This window comes from Argopecten irradians, chromosome 5 (genome assembly GCF_041381155.1).
Source record: "Argopecten irradians isolate NY chromosome 5, Ai_NY, whole genome shotgun sequence".
Classification (NCBI taxonomy): domain Eukaryota; kingdom Metazoa; phylum Mollusca; class Bivalvia; order Pectinida; family Pectinidae; genus Argopecten; species Argopecten irradians.
The window spans coordinates 3,891,243-3,909,485 of NC_091138.1; the positions used below are offsets into that span (position 1 = coordinate 3,891,243).

The 18,243-nt window shown below is 30.4% G+C and overlaps 1 protein-coding gene across 6 annotated transcripts in view; it reads right to left on the reverse strand.

Annotated features, from left to right (window-relative positions):
- Window positions 1–18,243, reverse strand: part of LOC138322678 (pro-neuregulin-2, membrane-bound isoform-like) — a 95,636-nt gene that overhangs the window by 7,877 nt on the left and 69,516 nt on the right. For 4 of the 6 annotated variants that reach the window (XM_069266706.1, XM_069266704.1, XM_069266703.1 and 1 more), the window contains 3 exons: window positions 13,268–13,350; window positions 6,920–7,022; window positions 6,446–6,626 (listed from right to left, as the gene is read on the reverse strand). In XM_069266706.1, the coding sequence (XP_069122807.1) occupies window positions 6,446–6,626; window positions 6,920–7,022; window positions 13,268–13,350 (367 nt within the window). Of the gene's footprint in view, window positions 1–6,445; window positions 6,627–6,919; window positions 7,023–11,945; window positions 12,014–13,267; window positions 13,351–18,243 lie in introns of all 6 variants that reach the window. The other 2 variants (XM_069266707.1, XM_069266705.1) reach the window with 1 other exon arrangement.

Genomic DNA, 18,243 nt, shown 5'->3' on the forward strand with positions numbered 1-18,243 from the left:
TGATTTAAAGGATTTACCTCTATTTCCCCTATTGGGCCCCGCCCCTCCTGCCCCCGGGAGATCAGAGCCAAAATTTATACAAGTTCTGTTCCCCTTCCCCCAAGGATGGTTGTGGCCAAATTTATTTACATTCCATTTAGAACTCTATGACTAATAGCGATTTAAAGGATTTACCTCTATTTCCCCTATTGGGCCCCGCCCCTCCTGCCCCCAGAAGACCAGAGTCAAAATTTATACAAGTTCTGTTCCCCTTCCCCAAAGGATTTTTGTGGCCAAATTTGGTTACATTCCATTCAGAACTCTATGACAAGTAGCGATTTAAAGGATTTACCTCTATTTCCCCTATTGGGCCCCGCCCCTCCTGCCCCCGGGGGACCAGAGCCAAAATTTATACAAGTTCTGTTCCCCTTCCCCCAAGGATGTTTGTGGTCAAATTTGGTTACAATCCATGCAGAACTCTAGGACAAGTAGCGATTTATAGGATTTACCCCTATTTCCCCTATTGGGCCCCGCCCCTCCTGCCCCTGGGGGACCAGAGCCAAAATTTATACAAGTTCTGTTCCCCCTCCCCCAAGGATGTTTGTGGTCAAATTTGGTTACAATCCATGCAGAACTCTAGGACAAGTAGCGATTTATAGGATTTACCCCTATTTCCCCTATTGGGCCCCGCCCCTCCTGGCCCGTGGGGACAGAGCCAAAATTTATACAAGTTCTGTTTCCCCTCCCCCAAGGATGTTTGTGGCCAAATTTGGTTACAATCCGTGCAGAACTCTTTGACTAGTAGCGATTTAAAGGAAATGTTGACGGACGGACGGACGGACGGACGGACGGACGGACGGACGGACGGACGGACAACGGACGCCGCGCCATGACATAAGCTCATCGGCCCTAATAAAAACTATTATATTTTTATTTCATTTCATTAAGCCATTGTGTTCGCAATAAACTTATCATAATCATTGTGTAGAGATTTCACTATGTATGTAATGATAATCATTATGAAGAGATTTCACTTTGTATGTATTGATAAATATTATGTAGAGATTTCATTATGTACCATATTTGACCCAATAAGCGCCCGGGGTGTTTAAAAAGGAAAAAGTGCTAATAATTAAGACAAAATTATTGCAAATCTGTACAATTTTTGGTCTTTATTTAAGCCTGGGCAATTGAAATCAAGGCCTCAAAAATGGGGAGGGGCGCTTATAGGAACATGGGCACCTATTTGGTCGAATACGGTATGTATTGATAATCAATATGTAGAGATTTTACTTTGTATGTACTATATATTATTGATAATCATTATGTAGAGATTTCACTAAGTATGTATTGACAATCAATATGTAGAGATTTCACTAAGTATGTATTGACAATCAATATGTAGAGATTTCACTTTGTATGTATTGATAATCAATATGTAGAGATTTCACTTTGTATGTATTGATAATCAATATGTAGAGATTTCACTTTGTATGTATTGATAATCAATATGTAGAGATTTCACTTTGTATGTATTGATAATCAATATGTAGAGATTTTACTTTGTATGTATTGATAATCAATATGTAGAGATTTTACTTTGTATGTATTGATGTAATCAATATGTAGAGATTTCACTTTGTATGTATTGATAATCAATATGTAGAGATTTTACTTTGTATGTATTGATAATCAATATGTAGAGATTTCACTTTGTATGTATTGATAATCAATCAATGTATGTAGAGATTTCACTTGTATGTATTGATAATCAATATGTAGAGATTTTACTTGTATGTATTGATAATCAATATGTAGAGATTTCACTTTGTATGTATTGATAATCAATATGTAGAGATTTTACTTTGTATGTATTGATAATCAATATGTAGAGATTTCACTTTGTATGTATTGATAATCAATATGTAAGATTTGATAATCATATGTGTTTCTATGTATGTATTGAAATCAATATGTAGAGATTTTACTTTGTATGTATTGATAATCAATATGTAGAGATTTTACTTTGTATGTATTGATAATCAATATGTAGAGATTTCACTTTGTATGTATTGATAATCAATATATAGAATTTACTTGTAGAAATCAATATGTAGAGATTTACTTGTATATATTATGTAAATATCATGTATTGTATGTAGAGATTACTTTGTATGTATTGATAATCAATATGTAGAGATTTTACTTTGTATGTATTGATAATCAATATGTAGAGATTTCACTTTGTATGTATTGATAATCAATATGTAGAGATTTTACTTTGTATGTATTGATAATCAATATGTAGAGATTTCACTTTGTATGTATTGATAATCAATATGTAGAGATTTCACTTTGTATGTATTGATAATCCATTATGTAGAGATTTCACTTTGTATGTATTGATAATCAATATGTAGAGATTTTACTTTGTATGTATGATAATCAGATTTATGTATGTAGAGATTTCACTTTGATGTATGATAATCAATATGTAGAGATTTTACTTTGTATGTATTGATAATCAATATGTAGAGATTTCACTTTGTATGTATTGATAATCAATATGTAGAGATTTTACTTTGTATGTATTGATAATCAATATGTAGAGATTTCACTTTGTATGTATTGATAATCAATATGTAGAGATTTCACTTTGTATGTATTGATAATCAATATGTAGAGATTTCACTTTGTATGTATTGATAATCAATATGTAGAGATTTCACTTTGTATGTATTGATAATCAATATGTAGAGATTTCACTTTGTATGTATTGATAATCAATATGTAGAGATTGTATGTATTGATCAATATGTAGAGATATTTCACTTTGTATGTATTGATAATCAATATGTAGAGATTTCACTTTGTATGTATTGATAATCAATATGTAGAGATTTCACTTTGTATGTATTGATAATCAATATGTAGAGATTTCACTTTGTATGTATTGATAATCAATATGTAGAGATTTCACTTTGTATGTATTGATAATCAATATGTAGAGATTTCACTTTGTATGTATTGATAATCAATATGTAGAGATTTCACTTTGTATGTATTGATAATCAATATGTAGAGATTTTACTTTGTATGTATTGATAATCAATATGTAGAGATTTCACTTTGTATGTATTGATAATCAATATGTAGAGATTTCACTTTGTATGTATTGATAATCAATATGTAGAGATTTTACTTTGTATGTATTGATAATCAATATGTAGAGATTTCACTTTGTATGTATTGATAATCAATATGTAGAGATTTTACTTTGTATGTATTGATAATCATTATGTAGAGATTTCACTTTGTATTGATAATCAATATGTAGAGATTTCACTGAGTATGTATTGATAATCAATATGTAGAGATTTTACTTTGTATGTATTGATAATCATTATGTAGAGATTTCACTAAGTATGTATTGATAATCAATATGTAGAGATTTCACTTTGTATGTATTGATAATCAATATGTAGAGATTTCACTTTGTATGTATTGATAATCAATATGTAGAGATTTCACTTTGTATGTATTGATAATCAATATGTAGAGATTTTACTTTGTATGTATTGATAATCAATATGTAGAGATTTCACTTTGTATGTATTGATAATCAATATGTAGAGATTTTACTTTGTATGTATTGATAATAATAATTATGTAGAGATTTCACTTTGTATGTATTGATAATCAATATGTAGAGATTTTACTTTGTATGTATTGATAATCAATATGTAGAGATTTCACTTTGTATGTATTGATTTAATCAATATGTAGAGATTTTACTTTGTATGTATTGATAATCAATATGTAGAGATTTTACTTTGTATGTATTGATAATCAATATGTAGAGATTTTACTTTGTATGTATTGATAATCAATTATGTAGAGATTTTACTTTGTATGTATTGATAATCAATATGTAGAGATTTTACTTTGTATGTATTGATAATCAATATGTAGAGATTTTACTTTGTATGTATTGATATGTATCAATATGTAGAGATTTTCACTTTGTATGTATTGATAATCAATATGTAGAGATTTTCACTTTGTATGTATTGATAATCAATATGTAGAGATTTTCACTTTGTATGTATTGATAATCAATATGTAGAGATTTCACTTTGTATTGTATTGATAATCAATATGTAGAGATTTCACTTTGTAGAGATAATCAATATAGAATTTCACTTTGTATGTATTGATAATCAATATGTAGAGATTTTACTTTGTATGTATTGATAATCAATATGTAGAGATTTTACTTTGTATGTATTGATAATCAATATGTAGAGATTTACTTTGTAGTTTATGTATGTATTGATAATCAATATGTAGAGATTTTACTTTGTATGTATTGATAATCAATATGTAGAGATTTCACTTTGTATGTATTGATAATCAATATGTAGAGATTTTACTTTGTATGTATTGATAATCAATATGTAGAGATTTTACTTTGTATGTATTGATAATCAATATGTAGAGATTTACTTTGTATGTATTGATAATCAATTATGTAGAGATTTTACTTTGTATGTATTGATAATCAATATGTAGAGATTTCACTTTGTATGTATTGATAATCAATATGTAGAGATTTCACTTTGTATGTATTGATAATCAATATGTAGAGATTTCACTTTGTATGTATTGATAATCAATATGTAGAGATTTCACTTTGTATGTATTGATAATCAATATGTAGAGATTTCACTTTGTATGTATTGATAATCAATATGTAGAGATTTCACTTTGTATGTATTGATAATCAATATGTAGAGATTTCACTTTGTATGTATTGATAATCAATATGTAGAGATTTCACTTTGTATGTATTGATAATCAATATGTAGAGATTTCACTTTGTATGTATTGATAATCAATATGTAGAGATTTCACTTTGTATGTATTGATAATCAATTATGTAGAGATTTTTACTTTGTATGTATGATAATATTGTAGAGATTTCTTTGTATGTATTGATAATCAATATGTAGAGATTTTACACTTTGTATGTGTATTGATATTAATCAATATGTAGAGATTTCACTTTGTATGTATTGATAATCAATATGTAGAGATTTCACTTTGTATGTATTGATAATCAATATGTAGAGATTTCACTAATTGTATGTATTGTATTGATAATCAATATGTAGAGATTTCACTTTGTATGTATTGATAATCAATATGTAGAGATTTCACTTTGTATGTATTGATAATCAATATGTACTTGTATGTATTGATCATATGTAGAGATTTCACTTTGTATGTATTGATAATCAATATGTAGAGATTTCACTTTGTATGTATTGATAATCAATATGTAGAGATTTTTATTTATGTATGATAATCATATAGAGATTTATGTATTGATAATCAATATGTAGAGATTTCACTTTGTATGTATTGATAATCAATATGTAGAGATTTTACTTTGTATGTATTGATAATCAATATGTAGAGATTTCACTTTGTATGTATTGATAATCAATATGTAGAGATTTTACTTTGTATGTATTGATAATCAATATGTAGAGATTTCACTTTGTATGTATTGATAATCAATATGTAGAGATTTCACTTTGTATGTATTGATAATCAATATGTAGAGATTTCACTTTGTATGTATTGATAATCAATATGTAGAGATTTTACTTTGTATGTATTGATAATCAATATGTAGAGATTTCACTTTGTATGTATTGATAATCAATATGTAGAAGATTTCACTTTGTATGTATTGATAATCAATATGTAGAGATTTTACTTTGTATGTATTGATAATCAATATGTAGAGATTTCACTTTGTATGTATTGATAATCAATATGTAGAGATTTTACTTTGTATGTATTGATAATCAATATGTAGAGATTTCACTTTGTATGTATTGATAATCAATATGTAGAGATTTTACTTTGTATGTATTGATAATCAATATGTAGAGATTTTACTTTGTATGTATTGATAATCATTATGTAGAGATTTCACTTTGTATGTATTGATAATCAATATGTAGAGATTTTACTTTGTATGTACTATATATTATTGATAATCAATATGTAGAGATGTCACTTTGTATGTATTGATAATCAATATGTAGAGATTTTACTTTGTATGTATTGATAATCAATATGTAGAGATTTCACTTTGTATGTATTGATAATCAATATGTAGAGATTTCACTTTGTATGTATTGATAATCAATATGTAGAGATTTCACTTTGTATGTATTGATAATCAATATGTAGAGATTTCACTTTGTATGTATTGATAATCAATATGTAGAGATTTTCACTTTGTATGTATTGATAATCAATATGTAGAGATTTCACTTTGTATGTATTGATAATCAATATGTAGAGATTTTACTTTGTATGTATTGATAATCATTATGTAGAGATTTCACTATGTATGTATTGATATTTGATAACTAAATATAGTCCTTACCGTGTGTATGTGTTCCGTAAGTGACGGCAGCATGGTTTTGATCTTGGGAGCCGTTCCTCCGTCCACATCGTCCATGGAGTTGAGGAGACGGTAACTAGGGGGAATGTATACTTGGCTGTCTAACTTACTATTTTTACGCTTCTTTTCTTCCTGGCGCTGTAGAAACTGTTCCCGCCGTTTCCTTCAGTAACAAAGAACAAATTATAGAGTAACAGTATAGACTTTATATCGTTATATCTCAACCAAAACTTTGTCTTATGGCATTGAGTTAGCAATGATGTACGCTCAGATACATCTAAAACCAACCATCAAAAACATCAAAAAATCAAGATCACAACATCACATTTTAGACACACTTTTCAAAGTAAAATTTTCTGTCAAATTGAATTGATGAATGTGATATATATTCAATATGAAAATAGTGAAAAAAAAAAATCTATTTTGAAATGAATTGAAATGAACATCAGTACTTACTTTGCCAGGAAGTAGGAGGCGATACAAATGCATACAAAAATCAATATGCCAATCACAATCCCTATAATAGTTATAGTACGGTCCTTCTCAAGCGCCTGTGGGCCTGTAAACAAATAAAACAAAACATAAGATACTGATTTCATAAGAGTTACTTCCCTTCCCCTGTACAGTAGTAGTCTATCTTCGCTTTGCAACAAATTTTTTTGTCAATTAAAACACCAAAAATAGAACATTCCAAAAAAAGCAGCAATTTAAAAAAATTTAGATCTTTTTGTTGTTATCTAATTCTCAATAAAAAGCGTCATGGGTGCTGTTAATGTTTCATCCTCATCACAGCTAATAACAGCACCTGTTGGTTTCTATCTGAGATAGCTGTATATCTGTCTCCCTTAAAACACTGTATAACTAATAATACTGTTTACAATGACCACATATATATAGATTCTAATGATTAAACATCTCTACAACACTTCTCCTCAAGAAGAAAGAGATCAATCTCTGTTACATTAAATAATTTTCTAATCCAGAGGAAATATAACACTACACCTACATTAAATACCACTGTATAACATTACTAGCAAGAATTAAAATACAGATATATAAGTTTACATGTATGTAACGAAAAAAAAAGATTAAGAATAAAATGAATTAATCACATTAATTAGTGTCTCCGATTACAACATAAGCAGAAGATCTGAAAGCGTCTAATACCCTACTGAACAATAATGACAATACTGATGATACAATATACACAATGATACATCTAGAACCCCGGCCACACCCTCAACCCCTCCCATGCCCCCTCCCTCTACCCTTCCAATGCAAGTGATCATGATGATACCATTCAATGTGATGCCCCCCTATAACTTCTCCCTCCCCCCTGCCATCCCCCCTATAACTTCTCCCTCCCCCCTGCCATCCCCCATATAACTTCTCCCTCCCTCCTGCCATTCCCCCCCTATAACTTCTCCCTCCCTCCTGCCATTCCCCCACCTATAACTTTCTCCCCTCCCCTGCCATGCCCCCTGCCATCCCCCCTAAAACTTCTCCCCACCCCTGCCATCCCCCCATAACTTCCCCACCCCTGCCATCCCCCATATAACTTCATCCCCACCCCTGCCATCCCCCCATAACTTCCCCACCCCTGCCATCCCCCCTATAACTTCTCCCCCACCCCTGCCATCCCCCCATAACTTCCCCACCCATGCCATGCCCCCTTATCCTTTAGTGATGATGCCACTCAGTGAAATACAAGAACACAACAATTATAAACAATTAAAGCAGACAATGGTTGTTGCTTAGAAACATGACAATAGAATGATATTCCACAATGAGGTGTAATTTGATCTCCAGTGAATAAAAGGTCCACATTACTGTTAGTCAGTGTGACAAACAATTACCTGATAAAACTAACATAAATCTAATCAACCCATTTTACTATAAAACAAACAAAAAATTGACCAATTCCCTTAACCAAAATTAAAAAATCAAAAAAGAAAAATATAACATATAACCACGTTTTAAAGAAAAGTTTTCCAATAAGTAGGAAATGTGACAGAGATGTATCTATATTACTTCTAATACAGTGAACTTCTGATGACGATTTTTGTGATAATTCATTAAAAAGAAAGTATGAGTGATTTGTAACCTTGGTTATGGTACAATCATGTAGCCTTATGAGTCGATTGTTCTGTTTGTGTTAAGCAGGTCCCATCTGGCAAAGCAGGTTTTCTCCTATTACAACCTGGACAATGTGGTGATGTTGTTCTCTGTAAGTACAGGTCCACTGTACAAGGGATCCCAGTGATCAGACATTGGGTTCTTGTGATGCTAGTTTCAGTTTTGTAATATTTTCTTTTTACTGGAGTCTATAAGTTGATGTGGCTTGGAGAATTCTTTGGGGCAGGTGGTATGATATGTAAAATGTACACCTGATACCAGATACCCGGATGTTTACTGAAGCCATCAGACCATAACATGTACCTTATAGGTAAACACAAACCCATAGGTAAGGCAATCTACACACATAGTATCCTACTCAGCTGAAGCTCAGACACTGAGAAAGTAAAAGTATGATTTGTCTGCTAGCTCATCATTTATAACCTGAATCACCATTCCCTCTGTTTTCTAATCAAACACACCTTTATACAGCTTCCTTAACGAGACTTTCCCTGAATAATCGTAATACCTCGTTACCTGACCTTTACAGCAGTAATAAACATTCAAATAGTGCCTTAAATCTGTATTGATATCACAGTCAATGTGCTGACCAAGGTTTTACCAGAATTTACTGATGTCTGGTGACTGTCCTACCGACCACCTTGGAAATAGCCAGATGGCCTTGTTGACAGAGATTGTTAGCTTTTTGCTACCTGAAGAGACCTGGAGTCTGGCTTTGTTGACAGTAGCTCCCACACACTAATCAACAACTGCCCAGTTATTGACACACAACCAAATCTGGCCATAAAATATATCTATAAATGCTTTCTGACCCACTACACAGCTCACAATTTGAGTTATCTCCCTTTAGGCATGATGGCAATGTGTACAGGTTGGTGCCCTGACCTTAATTTATAGCTAATTACTCTAACTGAAATGATAGTTATCAACCTAAACAGTGGAGCATCTCGCAGCCAAAACAACTTACAACAGATAGGCAAATAATCAGCGTTTAACAGCCTCAGACAGGTGCAGGACAAAACAATTACAGTTTCTGTGGCTAGGCTTGCAGTGTTTTCTCTATAAACAATGCTTGGAGGGTCCGACATTCCAGATTTTATGCTAATTGTTTTCAAAGAAATATTGTTGGCAGCTAATTGTTATGTTAACATGAAGACAAAGAGTTAGACAGTGCTTTGTCCAAAACCTAATCTAGTCCAATGGCACAAAACCTAATCTAGTCCAATGGCACAAAACCTAATCTAGTCCAATGGCACAAAACCTAATCTAGTTCAATGGCAAAAACTTGTTGAGCCATGTACAGGGGTCATATAGTCCATTTGCTTTGGTCTATAGTTGCCAATAGTTCAGTGGTCATCTTGGTCTAAACTTGGGTAGTCCCTTGGTCAGTGCCTTGATCCACACTTGGAGTAGTTCATTGGTCAGTGCCTTGATCCAAATTTGGGGTAGTCCATTGGTCAGTGCCTTGACCCACACTTGGAGTAGTCCATTGGTCAGTGCCTTTCGTTATTTCCTTGATACACAAGTGAAGTTTAGTGTTTAAATCTGATAGTGAAGATAAGGTCAACAGATCCATGCTGTGTAGACTCTGACCACTGCTCAACAAGATGTCACAACTTCTCTGGAGTCAGGTGACTGAAGTTTTATACTGGAAAAGATACTTCTCAGAAAGAATTCTAGAAACAGCTTTTTATTCGAATCTTTCTCAGTTCACTTCTTAAAACCCAATATCTTCAATGATACTTTGTTCAATTTAATCTTTAAACCTTTAGTGAAATTAAGCAGATTTTTAGGATTAAATTATATAAATTCTGTAATTTTCAAAGTTTTCTACATTTGCTTTGAGTAATGCGTACAAAACAACTGTTGATAGGATTGGCATTTGGTCTTCTACTGTTTACAGGAATGTAGGAATGTGGGAGAAGTAACTGTTTTTTATACACACATATAACTTGGTAGTCATATTCAACACTTAGGATATAATATATAACCTATCAGGATTAAGGCTAGTCGTCCAACTTCTACAGCAGTGCATCCTTCTAACAAACGTCTGCATTGATTATTGTCAAAATCAAGTGCTTCCTCAATCTTCCACAAAAAACAAAGTAGTTGATTGGCTGATGACGAGTTTAGCAGCCAGATATCTGAGTTAGGTGATAATGACAGAATTACACCCACCACCCATATATAACCATAACCTTTTAGTTATCATCACTTTTTACAAAATAAGCCCATCAGCTCAGCCAAATATTGTCTTCTTTAGTCAAGTTATAAATTAAAATGCAAAAAAAAAAAATTGTGTAGTGATAGGGTAACAAAATAAGGTCAAATTATAAACATGAATATTAGAGGCACCAGACAAACTTTGTCTTTTTCATGAAGGACAATGGTCATCCAAGTATATGCTAGGATTTGTTGGTGCAAGAAAGCATAAATTCCTTGAGAAAAGACATTGAGACATTTCCTGTACTTGGAAATTTTCTGAAATAGAAGAATGTCTTCACATTCACAACTTTGTTTGAAACAGAAATATATTAAAACATACAATGTACATTGTCAGTCAAATCCTCCAGTTACTGACAATAAAACAAATATTGAACTGTAAAGCAATGTATGTGATCTTTGTACTGCAATTAAAAAGGCTTCACTGATGTATTCATGAAACAATTCAAAACTAAAATTGTTCAGGTGAGAGATCTAGTACTATATTTCCTATCTAGTGCGAGTACCCTGTACCTGTAACATATTGAGCTTCTATACAATTTCTAGGAAGCAGTTTGTGTACAATACATATATCCCCCACAGCAAACAAGGCGTGGCTCAAACCAAAGGGGGAGTGGTTCGGAGGAATGAGGTGTGGTCTGAGTCTGTGCTCATTAAGGACAGGTCTGCCAAAATTTGAAATTAGGCAGAAAACACCAGGATCAACTTATATGACAACACTCAGAAAGGATGTGTAATAATGGACAATATGATAAAGAAATGAAACAATGCCAAAGGAAAAACTCCCCAATCTTCCCCCATCTTGGGTCCTGGGTATAGAGATATCAACTTGCATGTCTCTCCTAACATTTCCACCCCTCTCACTATGACAGACACATCCACCATCAACATCAGTATGATCATCACTACTATTGACTTTCTTCTCAGCTGCTATTCATTCTTTTAATAATTCTATATCTGAATACTTATCCTTATAATTATTTGAAAAAAATATAGATTCAAATTGTAACTCAAAAATATTTAATGTTGAGTGCCAATTTGCGTCTTTATTTACAAACTGTGTTGGGTTTGGGTGTGGTTGCCATGGTGACTGAGACAAAGGTATGTTTCCATGGATACCTACCCTCGGACTTTTGATATACAAATGGGCGTCTGTACTGGCAGCGTATCCCCTGATGTGTTTGTGGACACCTAGCAGAGGCAACCGATAGAAAGGAAAGACATGAGATTAAACCAATCAAAGAAAAAGGCATATATACAAGAAACAACTGGATGACTTGTGTGCAAGCATCTCAGCAGGATTGCAAGCAGACCAATCACAGTACAAGTTCCAACAGGTCAATGGTCAGAGATCGCACTCTCACGTCAAACTTTGGTTGCTATGTTGTCATACCTTCATTTTATCTTATTACCGTAAAAATTAGGACTTGGTTTTTCAATGACCTTATTTGACTTGTGTATGACCTTGAGTGACTTTAAGTGTGACGATGACCCCTGGTTCTATTGGAATTGTACTGTGTAGGAAAACGTGCAGGGATTTGTTAGCAGAGTTTAGTAGCCCTGACCAGACGGTAGTTGGTTCCATTCCTCTGGCAGCCATAAAATAATCAGTGACATTCAAGTTCAATCGTGTTGATTCTCAAAGCATGCTTTTATCAGAACTGTCCTCTTTATGGTTTATTTATTGGCCTTCTTCATGCTTTTCTGATCGAATGCTGAATTTGTGAATGTTTTAAATAAAACTAAAATAAATAAAAAATTCTAAAAAAAATAACTAACAAAAAATAAAGATAAATTAACTGGTGATGGTTAACTTTATTAGTATTGTTTTTGGAATAAAGTATATTTCATCATGCTTTTCATTTTTTCAGTATTTTTCAAAAAATAAAACAAAATTTTAATCAAGAACAATAACTATTGTAGCCTAATATAAGAGGCCATGTATAATATAATTGGTGCGAACTTGGCATGCTTGGTCACCATTGGTAACATAAGCTCAAACAACTTAATACAATCGGTCTAAATTGTATAATCACTTCATGCATAATGAACTTTAGTTTTTAAGTTGTTGTTTTTTTTGTTTTTTTTTTAAATCATGCATTACATTGATTATAGCTTGAAGTTCACATGAAAATCTTATATTGTAAATTATATAATAATAAAAAATGGTCTTCTAAAACTCTTATCAATAAAATTATATATTTTCAGTCAATCTCTCACTTACATAGAAATATATTCAGCATGCAGTACTATTTTGTTTCCGAAAATAAATGTGGTCATAAAAAAATAATTTTGATAAATGATTCCACATCAATGAATCTGAGCTTTAGAATACAAAGATATGGAATATTTTGCCAAATGTTTTGGATGTTAGGAGCCTGACATGACATGCTGTGAGGCTGATTGAACTTGAATGCAGACATGAACATGTGACAGGGATCCTACCCTTGCCTCCATCCAGTATAGGTAGATCTGGTAGATGATGAATGCGCTCCTCACATCGCGCGCCCCGATAAGGGTCTCTGCAGCTAAACATAAATACACCATCACCCATGTTACATGGTCTTAAATTCAACTTGTAAACGGACATCAACCTTCAGGCAGACAACATCAACCTTCAGGAAGACAGCATCAACTTTCAGGCAGATGACATCAACATTCAGGCAGACAGCATCAACCTTCAGGGAGACATCATCAACCTTCAGGCAGATGACATCAACCTTCAGGCAGATGACAACAACCTTCAGGCAGACGACATCAACCTTCAGGCAGACAGCATCAACTTTTAGACAGATGACATCAACCTTCAGGCAGACGACATCAACCTTCAGGAAGACAGCATCAACTTTCAGACAGATGCCATCAATCTTCAGGCAGACAACATCAACCTTCAGGAAGACAGCATCAACTTTCAGGCAGATGACATCAATCTTCAGGAAGACAACATCAACCTTCAGGAAGACAGCATCAACTTTCAGGCAAATGACATCAACCTTCAGGCAGACGGCATCAACCTTCAGGAAGACAGCATCAACTTTCAGGCAGATGACATCAACCTTCAGGTAGACGACATCAACTTCCAGGAAGACAGCATCAACTTTCAGGCAGATGACATCAACCTTCAGGCAGACGACATCAACCTTCAGAAAGACGACATCAACCTTCAGGCAGACAACATCAACCTTCAGGAAGACAGCATCAACCTTCAGGCAGACAGCATCAACCTTCAGGCAGACAGCATCAACCTTCAGGCAGATGACATCAACCTTCAGGCAGACGACATTAACCTTCAGGCAGACAACATCAACCTTCAGGAAGACAGCATCAACTTTCAGGCAGATGACATCAACCTTCATCAACAGCAAATCCAAATCAATCAAAGCACAATTCAAAATAGTGAACTTTAGTATAAAAAAGAGGAAAGATAAAAAAAATGTGTATTATTTGGTGTGTTGAAATCTGGTGCTATGAGAGATAAGAATGGCTATGCCTCTGTGTATGTCTGTCATAACAATGTACTTACCTGTTAACAAAAACAATAACAATTAAACCTATGTGACCTGGTCATAATACAAACCACAGCCTATAACTACACTGAACTATTAATTAGAAAGCATGAGTTAGCAGGTTTGTTATATCACTAGTAGACATATGTATAGATAATTATACTATAAACCATGTTCTGATTTACAATTCTCCCATTACTTACTAAACATTATATACCAGTATTGTTATACCATTATCATTAGAGGACTTTACAATTCACAGTATTACGATGACAGCACATTTAAAAGTAATCGGACCCCCCTCTCTGTGGCAAAGTAACATCAAGAGCTAGACAGAAATAATGCTATTGTCTATAAATAAATATTTGAAAGAATGAATTTCCCACTACCCCACCAAAGCTGATTTTGGAGGTCAGGGCTATTGTGTAGTGAGAGAACCTGTACTTTACCATTATATACATCTAATACCAAGGTTTGCTTACGTCAAAACAATTAAGTGAAATTGTTTGTGTGAATGTCACCTAACTAGTAATTAAAATTCATGTTAATTACCTTTTATCAGCAAGTTACATCTCACATCTTTACTTTTTACAACCTGTCATCTGAACCATGTCAGTCACTGACATATCTATATATAGAAGGGTCATTCCTTAAATTAACACTTCAAACAGGTTGTGTCTAGATCTAAAGTCACTAACAACATTATATATTGTTATGATTAAGTTAAACAATAACCTTATATATTGTTATGATTAAGTTAAATAATAACCTTATATATTGTTATGATTAAGTCAAACAATAACCTTATATATTGTTATGATTAAGTTAAATAATAACCTTATATATTGTTATGATTAAGTCAAACAATAACCTTATATATTGTTATGATTAAGTTAAATAATAACCTTATATATTGTTATGATTAAGTTAAACAATAACCTTATATATTGTTATGATTAAGTTAAACAATAACCTTATATATTGTTATGATTAAGTTAAACAATAACCTTATATATTGTAATGATTAAGTTAAACAATAACCTTATATATTGTATGATTAAGTTAAACAATAACCTTATATATTTGTAATGATTAAGTTAACAATATGTTTATAGTTAAACAATAACCTTATATATTGTTATGATTAAGTTAAACAATAACCTTATATATTGTTATGATTAAGTTAAACAATAACCTTATATATTGTTATGATTAAGTTAAAAAACCTTATATATTGTTATGATTAAGTTAAACAATAACCTTATATTGTTATGATTAAGTTAAACAATAACCTTATTAATGTTAGTTTAGTTAAACAATAACCTTATATATTGTAATGATTAAGTTAAACAATAACCTTATATATTGTTATGATTAAGTTAAACAATAACCTTATATATTGTAATGATTAAGTTAAACAATAACCTTATATATTGTTATGATTAAGTTAAACAATAACCTTATATATTGTAATGATTAAGTTAAACAATAACCTTATATATTGTTATGATTAAGTTAAACAATAACCTTATATATTGTAATGATTAAGTTAAACAATAACCTTATATATTGTAATGATTAAGTTAAACAATAACCTTATATATTGTTATGATTAAGTTAAACAATAACCTTATATATTGTAATGATTAAGTTAAACAATAACCTTATATATTGTAATGATTAAGTTAAACAATAACCTTATATATTGTAATGATTAAGTTAAACAATAACCTTATATATTGTAATGATTAAGTTAAACAATAACCTTATATATTGTTATGATTAAGTTAAACAATAACCTTATATATTGTAATGATTAAGTTAAACAATAACCTTATATATTGTTATGATTAAGTTAAACAATAACCTTATATATTGTTATGATTAAGTTAAACAATAACCTTATATATTGTTATGATTAAGTTAAACAATAACCTTATATATTGTTATGATTAAGTTAAACAATAACCTTATATATTGTTATGATTAAGTTAAACAATAACCTTATATATTGTAATGATTAAGTTAAACAATAACCTTATATATTGTAATGATTAAGTTAAACAATAACCTTATATATTGTAATGATTAAGTCAAACAATAACCTTATATATTGTTATGATTAAGTTAAACAATAACCTTATATATTGTAATGATTAAGTTAAACAATAACCTTATATATTGTAATGATTAAGTTAAACAATAACCTTATATATTGTTATGATTAAGTTAAAACAATAACCTTATATATTGTAATGATTAATTTAAACAATAACCTTATATATTTTGTAATGATTAAGTTAAACAATAACCTTATATATTGTTATGATTAAGTTAAACAATAACCTTATATATTGTTAATGATTAAGTTAAACAATAACCTTATATATTGTTATGATTAAGTCAAACAATAACCTTATATATTGTTATGATTAAGTCAAACAATAACCTTATATATTGTTATGATTAAGTTAAACAATAACCTTATATATTGTAATGATTAAGTTAAACAATAACCTTATATATTGTAATGATTAAGTTAAACAATAACCTATATATATTGTAATGATTAAGTTAAAACAATAACCTATATTGTATGATTAAGTTAAACAATAACCTTATATATTGTAATGATTAAGTTAAACAATAACCTTATATATTGTTATGATTAAGTTAAACAATAACCTTATATATTGTAATGATTAAGTTAAACAATAACCTTATATATATATTGTTAAAATAACTATATATGATTAAGTTAAACAATAACCTTATATATATTGTAATGATTAAGTTAAACAATAACCTTTATATATGTAATGATTAAGTTTAAACAATAACCTTATATATTGTAATGATTAAGTTAAACAATAACCTTATATATTGTAATGATTAAGTTAAACAATAACCTTATATATTGTTATGATTAAGTTAAACAAAAACCTTATATATTGTAATGATTAAGTTAAACAATAACCTTATAATATATTGTAATGATTAAGTTAAACAATAACCTTATATATTGTAATGATTAAGTTAAACAATAACCTTATATATTGTAATGATTAAGTTAAACAATAACCTTATATATTGTAATGATTAAGTTAAACAATAACCTTATATATTGTAATGTTAAACAATAACCTTATATATTGTAATGATTAAGTTAAACAATAACCTTATATATTGTAATGATTAAGTTAAACAATAACATTATATATTGTAATGATTAAGTTAAACAATAACCTTATATATTGTAATGATTAAGTTAAACAATAACCTATATATTGTAATGATTAAGTTAAACAATAACCTTATATATTGTAATGATTAAGTTAAACAATAACCTTATATATTGTAATGATTAAGTTTAAACAATACCATAATTGATGATTAATTAAACAATAACTAATGACCTTATATATTGAATGATTAAGTTAAACAATAACCTTATATATTGTAATGATTAATTAAAATAACTATTAATGATAAGTTAAACAATAATAATTGTAATGATTAAGTTAAACAATAACCTATATATTGTAATGATTAAGTTAAACAATAACCTTATATATTGTAATGATTAAGTTAAACAATAACCTTATATATGTATTAAGTCAACATTAAAGTTAAAATTTGGTTACACTATAGGCTTTTAATTTTTTAATTTTTTTTTTTGTGAATTAGAATTTTTTGAAAGTGCATGACTGTATGGTAAGGCAGATAAAACAGATAAGTATAATCAAGAACAGGCTACAATTATAGACATTCTTGTTTAAACAAAGTTATAGGAATAAATAAGCTATAGAAATATACAATTATTTTTACCTCATGCTTCCAATCGGAGGGTAAAAATAGTTAGCAGAATAAGATTCTGAAGCATTATTTAGACATTTTCGCCACCACAGAATTCCA